The sequence below is a fragment of the Erythrolamprus reginae genome, chromosome 12, assembly GCF_031021105.1.
Source record: "Erythrolamprus reginae isolate rEryReg1 chromosome 12, rEryReg1.hap1, whole genome shotgun sequence".
Classification (NCBI taxonomy): Eukaryota; Metazoa; Chordata; class Lepidosauria; order Squamata; family Dipsadidae; genus Erythrolamprus; species Erythrolamprus reginae.
The window spans coordinates 24,429,424-24,442,432 of NC_091961.1; the positions used below are offsets into that span (position 1 = coordinate 24,429,424).

The 13,009-nt window shown below is 43.5% G+C and overlaps 1 protein-coding gene across 3 annotated transcripts in view; it reads right to left on the reverse strand.

The window, feature by feature from the left end:
• The window catches only part of ARHGAP32 (Rho GTPase activating protein 32), a 265,471-nt gene that overhangs the window by 155,306 nt on the left and 97,156 nt on the right, over nucleotides 1-13,009 (reverse strand). For all 3 annotated transcript variants that reach the window (XM_070765689.1, XM_070765693.1, XM_070765690.1), the window contains exon 3: nucleotides 4,043-4,134. In XM_070765689.1, the coding sequence (XP_070621790.1) occupies nucleotides 4,043-4,134 (92 nt within the window). The remainder of the gene's footprint in view (nucleotides 1-4,042; nucleotides 4,135-13,009) is intronic.

Genomic DNA, 13,009 nt, shown 5'->3' on the forward strand with positions numbered 1-13,009 from the left:
GGCATCTGTGGTGATGACAAATTGATCCGGGCATCTGAACGGGGATCCTTTGTCCATGGCCGGAGACTTCCACCACTTGAAGGATCTGCGAACGATTGGTGGGATGACAATGCGACGACTTGAGTTGCTGTGCCCCGATCTCTGAAAGGGTAATAGGAGCCACTGTAGTTCCCTAGCATGAAGGCGAGCCCAAGGAATGATGCCTATGCATGACACCATCTTCCCCAAAAGGGAAGACAGGGTTACTATGGAAACTGAAGGTTGAGATAAAATGCATGAAATTAACTCCCCTATACTGATTTTTCTCTCAGGAGAGAGAAAGACCTGGGAGGATTCTGAATTAATAACGGATCCCAGGTGTAAAATGGATGTGGAAGGTTGGAGATGACTTTTGTCAAAGTTGATGGAAAATCCATGGTCCTGTAGAACTGACATGGTGACAGAAAGGTCTGTTTTCACTTTCTCTAGGGAGTTCCCATGAACCAAAATATCATCAAGGTAACATAAAATGTGGATGGGTGACGCCCGGATATAGGCCGCCAGGGACCCCAAGAGCTTTGTAAAGACCCGAGGGGCCGAGGAAAGGCCAAATGGCATCGCCCTATACTGGAAATGCCTGCCCTGAAAAGAGAAACGTAAAAATTTTCTGTGGCATTTGGCTATAGGAATATGGAGGTAGGCCTCAGTGAGGTCTAAAGAGACCATGAAATCACCCGGGTGGATGGCGGCCAAAATGGATGATAAGGAGTGCATCTTAAACTTCCTATATTTGATGAATAGGTTCAGCTTCTTTAAATCCAAAATAGCTCTCCAACCTCCGGAGGATTTTGGAACCATAAATAGGATGGAATAAAAACCTAGGCCCTTCTGACCGGGGGGAACCGGTTGAATGGCTCTGATGGACAATAAGTGGGAAATGGCCTCCTCCATACGGTTACAATCTGAGGAGGACCTGGGAGAAGGGCAGGAAATAAAACGTTTAGGAGGGGGAGAAGTAAATTCTAAAAGAAGGCCTTTTTGAGCAGTGTCAATGACCCAGGGGTCCTTGGAGGTGAGACGCCAATTAGAGGCGAAATAGGCTAGGCGGCCGCCTATGGGAATCGAGGAAAAACTACCATCTAGGTTTTTTTGAAGCCCTGTTAGAGGGCGCTCCCCTTTGGAAGCGAAAACCTCTGCCCCTGGAGTTCCTACCTTGGGAACGAAAGCGGGGGGAATACTGACCTGGAGTTCTCTGATAGGAAGCCGCTTGATCTTGTTGACGCCCTGGGCGACGAAAGGACTGCGTTTTGGTGGCCTTTTTGGTAGTTGGACCCAATACTTTCTTCTTGTCCGTGGTTTCCGTGAGGAGTGGATCCAGAAGATCCCCGAAAAGAAGGTCGCGCTTTAAGGGTCCCAGAGATAACTGCCACTTCTGACGTACTCCTGCTTGCCAAGGGCGAAGCCATAGGAGTCTTCTTGCCGTTGTAGAAGCTGCAATAGACTTAGCAGAAAATCTAGTAGATTGTAAAGTGGCATCAGCCACGTACTGAGCAGCTGCAAATACCTTGTTGAAGTCTTGTTGACCTCTCAAGTCATCGGGGGGAATATGCTGTTGAAGTTGGCGAAGCCACAGAAGCATGGCTCTGGAGAAAAAGGAAGCCGCTGCAGAACTTTTAATGGCCCAGGAATCTGCGGTGAATCCTCTTTTGAGCATCTGTTCAATCCGCTTGTCCTCTGGGCGGAGGACTTCCTCTGCTTCGCCTGGCACAGCAGCCGCCGAGTGAAGGATCTTGACAGGTTCATCCGGTTTAGGAAAGGACAGGAGCTCCTCATAGGAGGAGGAGAGTTTGTACAACTTTTTGTCCTTGGTTGTGGGATTAAGCCCAGAGGCTGGGAAATCCCACTGCTTAAGTAAGGCATCTTTAAACAATTTAGGCATAGGAATTACCTCGTTATCCTCCTGTTCCTCTGTGAAGTAAGGTAAATTCTCCTCCGGGGGATCAGTGGATGTGGAGGCCTGTTTCTCCTGGGCCGCCAATCCGGTAGAAATTCTAGCTTTGAGGAGGAGAGATTTGAACAATTGAGAGGGAAAAATAGTAATTGGAGAAGGAACCTTTATTTGGGATTCCTCATCATCTGAGAGGCCTTGAAAGGGATCCTCATCCTCCTCCATATCCTCATATTCGTCCTGAGAGGAATCTGATTCATCCTGAATAGGAGCTCTAACCGTTGGGGAGGAACCCAAGGGGCGGGAGGGACGAGGAGGTGGAGGAGGTAAGGGGAGCGCATTGATGGTAGAGAGTTTAGCATCAATGGCCTTGGATAACACAGAAAAAATAGATTGGAATTCAGGAGGTAAACTAGAAATATCAGCAGGAATGGCAGAAGAATCCCTGAAGGCCTGGGAGGATCCTGGCTGGGGGGAATCTTCAATAATATCTGGTTCCTCTGGACCTATTCCCCATAGGTTAGGTTGGGGTCTGTCTAGGTTTGGCTCATCCAGAGATAACACAGTGACCCCAGAAGAAGGCAGATTAGAAGCCTCTGGGGGGTCATGACTACTGAGTACTTGGGCCTGTACTTTCAAATGCTTTGCTGATTTGTCATGGATTTTTTGTAGGGCTAGGTCCCTTCTCTTCTCAGCCCTGGTGACTTTGGTCGAGGGGCGGGCCCCTGAAGAAGAGGAGGTCGAGGCCTGGGGGATACTGGTAATCTCATCGCCTGTAGGCCTGGCCTCTCTGGGACCTTGAGTGGTGCCTCTCTTGGGAAAAGTAGCCATAGTCTGACAATTAACAGAAGACAAGGCTGAGCCAAATAACTGAATAATTAGGGAGAAGAATTTCAAAGACTTCCCAAGAGGAATGGATCCTGCTCCGAGGCCTCGGAGCTGCTGAGACTTGAGGGCAATCTGGGCAAACCCAGAGTTCGTGTCCCCAAATACAGCGTGGCCAGCCTCCCTAAACTTTAATTAAAGTAACCAAGGCACTCTGGTTGGAGGCTTAGCCGGTGGAGAATTAAGCCTGAGCGTCCCAAAGCCCACTCCGGGATCCGAGCGGTGGACTGAGGCCTACGCGGCTGGCAGAAGGCCAACACGAGAGGCCTAAATTAAAAAAGGGTGCGAAGGCCTTCGCGCCGAAAAATCGCTCCGTAATGGAATTCTTAAAGGGGAAGCGATCGACTAAGTCCAGGAGACTAGAAACAAGCGTCTCACTCCGCAGGAGGTATTTCTTAAGCCCTTAACAATATAAATAAATCAATGAAGCAATACTTGCACCAAGACCTCCAGGCCAAAGGATTAAAGGAATCCACAAGCGGCAGCGGGGATCGTAAACGGCAAAACAGCCGTGGGAAAACGAAACCGCAACTTCTCCCAAGGAAAAAAGCCGAGCCGCAAACGGCTGGCGCTATTAGTGCAAGTAAACAAATAAGGATAAATAATTCTTACTACTTTTGAAGGAAAGATCGAAGGGAAGGTGTTAGAATGTTGAACGAGCTATCACAATACAACCGCAGGATATGCGAACTGAGCGAATTCTGGGGAAGGGGCGGATCCAGCAAGCTTTTTTAATACTAGGCTCAGTTCCACCGGATTGGACATGAGCAACCCATGTGACTGCTGGACCCGCTCCTTCAGTACGGAGAAGACCGGTATGTTTACTGTGTCTAAAAATGTTGGCAGCAGACAGCATGAAGTCAAATAAATTAAGGCGTCACTTAAACACATTACATCCCAATCACACTGATAAGCCGCTTGACTTTTTTCAGTGAAAACATGCTGAATATTGCAAACAATCCCAGAGAGTTGGGGGAGGCACAAAATGTTTACTTCTTCTGGGGGGGGGGGAGAGAAACAGAAAATAATTGAGAAAACACTGCTCTAGGAATGGATGCGACTGGGCAGGCGAAACCTTTCCCTTTTATTTCTTATTGCCTTTGTGCAACAGGGATTAATTTTACTTACTCCACCTGTGTATTGACAACAAGTCCATCAGTGGCTTGGAGTCAACATTTAGGAATGCCAAGAACGTCACTGAAGTTGCAAGGATGAAAGAAAACATCTTACTTTTTCACATTCTTCACTTTCATGCTAGCTGTGCTGCCGCAGGTCCGCAAGGATAGCTCTCCAGAAATCTCAGGGATGTCTGCTCCTCTTGCCTGCAAAACGAGAGAGAGAGAAAAAAAATAGATGATTTTTTTAAAAAAACTGTTAATTTCATTTTCAGTAATATATAAGACCCCAATTTTGCTACCTAGAGAGTAGCTGCTGCAATAGGAGTTGATAGTTTTAAGCATATGTGTAATTTTTTACCCTTCCAGATGGGTGACGTGACTTGTCTCTACGTGTACCAAATATTCCAACAATGTGAATAATGTGTCCAGACATCTAAAAATAAGAAAATCTGTGTAGTTCTGAGCAAGTTTTGAGAAGCAGTGAAACAATAGAAGCATACAAATATTATTTGAAATGTTTTTTTAAACTTAGTTGGGTCATATAACTATAATCCCTTAATGTGTTTTATTAAAATAGAGGCAGAATACATTTTTAAAAAAATCTTAGATGTAAATGGCATCGGACCAGAATATCTCCGGGACCGCCTTCTGCCGCACGAATCCCAGCAACCGGTTAGGTCCCACAGAGTTGCCTTCTCCGGGTCCCGTCGACTAAGCAATGTCGTTTGGCGGGACCCAGGGGAAGAGCCTTCTCTGTGGCGGCCCCGACCCTCTGGAACCAGCTCTCCCCGGAGATTAGAATTGCCCCCACCCTCCTTGCCTTTCGTAAACTCCTTAAAACCCACCTCTGCCGCCAGAGGGAGAATTGAGACATCTCCCCCGGGCCTATACAGTTTATGCATGGTATGTTTGTTTTTGCTTTTTAATAAGGGTTTTTAAGTGACTTTTAAATTATTAGATTTGTTGTATATTGTTTTATTGTTGTTGTGAGCCGCCCCGAGTCTACAGAGAGGGGCGGCATACAAATCTAATAAATAATAATAATAATAAATGACACATACCCAATTCAGTTCTTATCTTTTTATCTGCAGCAATATCTATTCCTGAGTTGAACGCAACGGATTAAAACAGGAACTGTAAACAGAAGACAGTTCATGGGAGGGAGGAGAGAATTGTTGTCCTGTTTCCTACAATTGTCACTGAACTGTTTCCTATCATTGCCAAGCATCTGCTCATAACTCTCTAATTACTAGATAGATGCCAGGTATCAGCATAGCTTCCAATAGGCAGTTTCAATCTGCCTCTACTACAGGATGTAACATGGACACGACAATCATCTCTAAACTTTCCTTAAGAGGCAGTTTCCAATTACAGCTGTATATCTGGATATCATTAGCATGTTGGTAGTGGTAATTGCACCCTCAAACCATGGATGATTCCTCTCACAGAGGCTCCATTTAAATGTTAAAAGAATAAAGAAGAGAGGGGGGAGCCACTGAATCTTAATTTCCTAACAAACAGCTTTAAATGAGTCAGACCTAGTATTACTGCCATGGTGGTCAGACTAAGAACTTTACCGTATAAAGAAATATAAATCTATCACTTGGAACTTTTGGTTAAAATCAAATGTGAGCCTGGGTTGGGAAGGAATAAGAGAAGCATAAAGAGTGACTTTCAGAAAAGAATAGAGAATATAAAATAACAAAGTTGGAAGGGACCTTGCAGGTCATCTAGTCCAGTACCTCCAACACCCACCCAAACAGGAGAACCTACTCCCATTTCTGACAGATGGATTAAGATTACTGTCCCATTCACAAAGCCACATCAAATACCCTATAAATCCAAACCCCTTCAAATGTCTTCTATTTACTCCATGCCTTCAAAGTAGACTGATCATCTGACAAACCATCTCCACTTTTCGTTTAACTCCTATCTTCTTCCTCATACTTTTATTTCCAACTACTCATCTATATGTTCTAAAGTCCAACTTGATGCTGGGTCAGCCTCTCCCTTGACTTCTTAATGGAATGAAGTGGTGCTCCAACTTAGTCTCTCCAAGAAATCTCTCCCAAGAAATTGTGATGCAAGCTATCAAAGATCTTCACTTTAATCATTATAATTGGAGCTCCAGGACTTCAAAGCCATCTGAATTTGACAGCAAGAACTGCAGCTGCCATGAGAATCCATTTCCCATAAGTCACTGATGGACATTCTCAATCATCCAAGTTATTATGGTTGCCTCAAAAGTGCTTTTCCAAAGGCAACTGGACTTTCTTGGGGGTTTTCCTTGAAAACTTTATCAACCCTGAAGACAGGGATGGGTTGCTACCGGTTTGGACCGGTTCACGCGAACTGGTAGTGGCGGTGACGGGAGGCTCTGCCCACCCACTCAGATGTCATCACAGATGATCTGTGCATTCGTAGAAGGGTCTGCACATAATTCCGAACCAGTAGCGAAGGTAAATGAAACCCACCACTGCCTGAAACTGACCTGGCTGTGGCCATTTTGAGGCTTTAGTGCTGCCATAACTGGAGCTGTGGGAAAGGGAGGGGGGAGTAGAGACAGCTGGGGGAGGGCTGGTAGCCAAAATAAAATATTTTCTCCTGGGAACCAAAGACATTCCCATCAGGTGTCCAGGTGTCATCTGCACATCTATAGCTGTCTGGTTTGGTTCTGCAGCCCAACAAGACCAACACAGACTTCAGAGGAGAATCAGAACTGCAGAAAAAACAATGGCTGCCAACTGCCTTCCATTGAGGACCTGTATACTGCACAAGTCAAAAAGAGGGCGGGGAAAATATTTACTGACCCCTCACATCCTGGACACAAACTGTTTCAACTCCTACCCTCAAAACGTTGCTACAGAGCACTGCACACCAAGACAACTAGACACAAGAACAGTTTTTTCCTGAATGCCATCACTCTACTAAACAAATAATTCCCTCAACACTGTCAGACTTTTTACTAAATCTGCACTTCTATTCTACTAGTTTTTCTCATCATTCCTATCACCCATTTCCTCCCACTTAGGACTGTATGACTGTAACTTGTTGCTTGTTTCCTAAGATTTTTATTAATATTGATTGTTTCTTCATTGCTTATTTGACCCCTATGACAATCATTAAGTGTTGTACCACATGATTCTTGACAAATGTATCTTTTTATTTTATGTACACTGAGAGCATCTGCACCAAAGACAAATTCCTTGTGTGTCCAATCACACTTGGCCAATAAATTCTATGTATGTATGTATGTATGTATGTATGTATGTATGTATGTATGTATGTATGTATGTATGTACTTACTTACTTACTTACTTACTTACTTACTGAGAGCGCATGCACCAAGACAAATTCCTTGTGTGTCCAATCACACTTGGCCAATAAAAATTCTATTCTATTCTATTCAGCAACTGTACTGTATCCTGATTGGACCATGTGACTATTTGGAGAAAGTGAAAGAATTTTTACTTTTAATTAGATGAAAACAGCAGGAATATTTAAGAGTCGGTTTTGAGCAGTTTGTGCCAATATGGCATATCCAACAAATCTATTCTTTGAGGAATTCAACTGCCTTGGAGTTTTGATTGCTCTGGGTGTGTTACTTGGAACCCTGACAATAAATTGACTCTTGACGAACGTTTCCGAGCTTCTTCAGTTCTGAAGCTTCTTGGATGAGAAGCAAAACATTTTCAAGGGAAAAAAACCCAAGAAAGTCCAGTTGCCTTTCGAAAAGCATCGTTGGGACTGTTTCTGCAGACCAATCTCCTCTTTATAGCTCAGCACAGGTCATGCATGGAAATCAGAGGTGGATTTGGACCGGTTCGGTTTGGTTCGGCTGAACTGGTAGCAAACCACCAGTGATGTCATGATGACATCAGAAAACCAGTTCAGTCAGTGCCAGTCTGGGTCTTTTTTCCTCAGCGCATGTGCAACAAACAAGAAGAGCCGGGGTGGCGCAGCAGGTAGAGTGCTGTACTGCAGGCCACTGAAGCTGACTTGTAGATCTGAAGGTCAGCGGTTCAAATCTCATCACCGGCTCAAGGTTGACTCAGCTTTCCATCCTTCCGAGGTGGGTCAAATGAGAACCCGGATTGTGGGGGCAATAGGCTGGCTCTGTTAAAAAGTGCTATTGCTAACATGTTGTAAGCTGCCTTGAGTCTAAGGAGAAGGGCGGCATAAAAATCGAATGAATGAATGAATGAATGAATGAAGGAAGGAAGGAAGGAAGGAAGGAAGGAAGGAAGGAAGGAAGGAAGGAAGGAAGGAAGGAAGGAAGACTCAGCCTTCCATCGTTCCAAGGTGGGTCAAATGAGGACCCGGATTGTGGGGGCAATAGGCTGGCTCTGTTAAAAAGTGCTATTGCTAACATGTTGTAAGCCGCCCTGAGTCTAAGGAGAAGGGCGGCATAAAAATTGAATGAATGAATGAATGAATGAATGAATGAATGAATGAATGAATGAATAAATAAATGAATGAATGAATGAATGAATAAATAAATAAGAAGCGAACCAGCATCAAGATAAGTTAGAACCCACCCCTGATGAAAATACTGTCATCTTTAAATATTAGGCACCCAGATAATGCAACTGAATAAAGCTGTTTATTCTGAATGAACACTGTACACACATTTGGGATAGTTAATTACTAATCAATTACCGAAATGTCACAGGCAAAGTAATTCTATAAAGAAGTTCAGTACTCCTGACAATGATTCAGAATAAATTCGTGTCGACGGTGTAGGTTTATGGGCAGTATTAAGACAGACATTTAAAGGTCATTCATTATGGGTTCATTTTATTTCTATTGGACAATCTTTTCCAAAGAAGCTGAGCTCACAGCCAAGAAAACCCCCAGCAATTGATGGTCTATTAGCTAATGGGGAAACTTAAATGCTATTGCTTTTAGCTTCAATTAGGCATAATATAGTTCATACCATATAATTATTGTATTAATAACTACAATAAAATAGGTAAAATTAATCATAATTTACACTTCAAACAACAGCCTAAACTACAATTAAATCAAAAAGCGGAAACAATATGTTATGCCCCACTGGAGAATGAATCATATGAACCTGAAAAGAAACTGGACTCATTCTCAAAAGAGGAAATCACTGTTTTCTATTACAGTATGTAGACAACATGGCTTAAGACTACTGCTAAAATAACTGCCCTTGTGTAAAAAAAAATCACATGTTTATTATTCCTTTGATACTTCTTTAAAGAATCAAATAAATTTTGTGCAGTGCATTGCTCATAAAAAGAGGGTTGTATATGGTATGTCGTATTTGTGTTATTGTTTTTTTACTTTTAAATTGATAGTTTTGTTTTCTGCTTGCTGAATTTTATTATTTATTTATTTATTTGTTTGTTTGTTTATTTATTTATTAGATTTGTATGCCACCTCTTTCCGTAGACTCGGGGCGGCTCACAACATAATAAAACAATTCATAACAAATCTAATAATTTACAATTAAGTTAAGAAAACCCCATTTTTAAGCAGACATACCTATAAACATATCATACATAAATTATATAGGCCCGGGGGAGATATCTCAATTCCCCCACGCCTGGCGACAAAGGTGGGTTTTGAGGAGTTTACGAAAGGCAAGGAGGGTAAGGGCAGTTCTAATCTCTGGAGGGAGCTGGTTCCAGAGAGTCGGGGCCACCACAGAGAAGGCTCTTCCCCTGGGGCCCGCCAACCGACATTGTTTAGTTGACGGGACCCGGAGAAGGTCAACTCTGTCGGACCTAATCGGTCGCTGGGATTCGTGCAGCAGAAGGCGGTCTCGGAGATATTCTGGTCCGATGCCATGAACAGTTTCCAAATCAAAACATGAGGTCCCACTCCCTTCTAAAGTTCTGTATTATTCTCTTCCTTTTTCTAAAACGAAATCTATCTATCTACCCATCCAGCAAGCCAGACATTATGCAATCATTCTAGGTAGCTTGGAACAAAACCAATGAAACAATTGTATCACCAATACAAACTAGAATGACATTTTTCCGCCATAACATCCATCACTGGCTCATCTCAATTTTTGTCCAGTGCTAAGCGCTAAGATAGAGATATTTTACCAAACTTCCAGAGGTAAGAGGGTAGCGGACCTCAAACTATCAGAGAAACACTGTCCAAGAGATTGTGACAACTACAGTAGAAGTGCATCACTGATGCTCTACCACACCAGTCACCAACTGGTAGTCCATGGACCACTGGTAGTCCATGGACCACTGGTGGTCCATGAGAAAATTTTGGTGGTCCGCAAAAAAATTAATTGTGTTTTCTATATTGCACTAACTACTCTTTTTTTTTTACAAATTCATGTTAGTGGTCCATGAGATTTTAAATTATCGATTTAGTAGTCCCTGAGGTCCAAAAGGTTGCTGACCCCTGTTCTACCAAATAACAATGTTTAAGGCAGGGGTCCCCAAACTTGACAACTTTAAGACTTGTGGACTTCAACTCCCAGAATTCTCTAGCCAGCCTCTGCTGGCTGGAGAATTCTGGAAGTCAAAATCCACAAGCCTTAAAGTTGCCAAGTTTGAAGACCTCTGGTTTAAAGGAAGGGACCTGGCAGGTCTAACTGTGAAAAGAGTGATTACAGGAAAGCATCTTGAATCTAGGAATGTATTTACTCAACAGACAAATAATATTAATTTTCACAAAGCCTCTCCCTGATCATGGCTACCATGTGCAATTTCGGAAAGAGTCATAACATCAAGAGGACCTCCAAATTGGATGCCAACACAGAGTGGGCCTTCTCCGGGTCCCGTCAACTAAACAATGTCGGTTGGCGGGCCCCAGGGGAAGAGCCTTCTCTGTGGCAGCCCCGACTCTCTGGAACCAGCTCCCCACAGAGATTTGAACTGCCCCTACCCTCCTCGCCTTTCGCAAACTTCTTAAAACCCACCTTTGTCGTCAGGCATGGGGGAACTGAGATATCGCCCCCAGGCCTATACAATTTATGTATGGTATGCTTGTGTGTATGTCTGTTTAATAATGGGGTATTTTAATATTTTAAATTGTAAATTATTAGATTTGTTATAAACTGTTTTTATTGTGTTGTGAGCCGCCCCGAGTCTACGGAAAGGGGCGGCATACAAATCTAATAAATAATAATAATAATAATAATAATAATAATAATAATAATAATAATAATAATAAACTCTCCTTGGGGGAATGCTACCACATCCAGAGTCAATAAGCCACTGGAGAGGAGCTCAAAAACCTAAAGCCACTTGTCTTATTAGGGTTGAGATCCAGCGAGTTCATCTCCATCCAGGCCCTTACAGCCTCAGGTCGTATTCTGCATAATCCCAAACTCCAGCTATTGAATGCTTTATCCCTCTACACAGTTACTGCACTGCACAAAGTATTCAGCTGAACTATGGCAAAGGAATAGTAGTAGCTGCATTTTTTATAGAAGTGCCAAGCTGAGTAGGGTGAACTCATTATAAAGATAGCAGGCATTTCGCAAAAGTCATCTTCACCCAATTCCCATTAAATATCACTGGGAGAATGGAAAGGGGGAAAAATAGGCAGAAGCTATTTTCTTTATAATTACTGAGGGGAAAAGATGCTGTCTCCAAAGAGAAATTCTAGTTTTAAATAAACAGGTCAAGAATCTATTCTTAGGTCCATCAAATTTGCTGGAAGTTTGGCAATTAATTATGTCTTAATTTCTTCATTTAGAAACTATTTCCCAACATACTCTTAGTAGCCATAACAGTAATTGCTCTGGCCTAATGAAGACGAATTGGTTAATTGGGACATGAACTTCATCAAATTTTCTCATAGGTAGTGGCGATATTTTGCATTTGGCAGTCAAGGCAAGGCAAAGAGCTGGAGGTGAAAATGTTGCATACTGAATTTATTTATTTATTTATTACTTAGATTTGTATGCCGCCCCTCTCCGAAGACTCTGTCTGGGTCCCCCCAGACGCCAACACCAACTAAAAATAGTACCCAGACACACTGGTACAAAGCAAAGGCAGTTTATATACTGGAAAGCAAACACAGGTAACAAAAACTTCTTACAGGTAGGAACGTTATGAAGCTTCACAGAGGTTTCACGACGGCCAGGCAATAAAACAGGATTCTTGCTGGCAAAAACAACGCTGGAGGTAATAAAACCCACGCCTCCCCCAAGTCTTCAGCCTTCGAAGCCACAAGTCAGGATCAGAGACGTCAAGAATCGAAGCAAGGTCACAGGACTCCCAATTGATAACTCTCCACAATACAGTAAGGGCGGGCCTGCCTTTTCAACCCTGCTGAGGAGAACCACACCCAAACCCAGCTGTTACCAACTCAGGGATGGAAATACCTTGCTAATTGGCCCCTTCTTTGGGCTGCCCGCCTCTGCCTCATATCTATGATAGCCTGGGCGTCTTCATCTAATGAATCCAGGCTACTCGCTGAGGAGAGGCCCCCCCCGGGGGTCTCAGGCTGCTCTCCCTCCTCCTCTTCCTCTTCTGCCTGGTCCTCCCCCTCCTGTTCATCGTCCTCCCCCTCTGAGCATGGATCCGGCAGAGTTCCAGCCGTTCCCTGAGGAGCCTCAGGCTGAATCACAACACTGAAGATAAACCGGCTATTAATAAAATAATCAGAGAGCAATGATGATGCATTTATAGGAAGCTTACGGTGATTCACGAAATCTGTTATGAAATACAGTGATACCTCGTCTTACGAACTAAATTGGTTCCGGGACGAGGTTTGTAATGTTTTTGAAGCATCGCAAAAACACGGAGGTTCGGAGGTGGTGTTTCCCATGGAGGGGGGCCTCAGGGGAATCCCAGCAGGGCAAAAACGGGCGCTTCGCTGGCAACAGAAGTCTGGAGGTGGGGCATCCCAGTGGCGGCGGCTTGGGTTTGTAAGGTGAAAATAGTTTGGAAGAAGAGGCAAAAAAGCTTAAACCTCGGGTTTGTATCTCGAAAAGTTTGTATGACGAGGGGTTTGTAAGACGAGGTATCACTGTAAATGAGTTCCAAGGCAAAGGGAATCTGATGTATAGAAAGAGGTGCATCCTCATATGGTGAATCATCTAGAGCAGAGATTCCCAACCTTTTATTGGAAATGC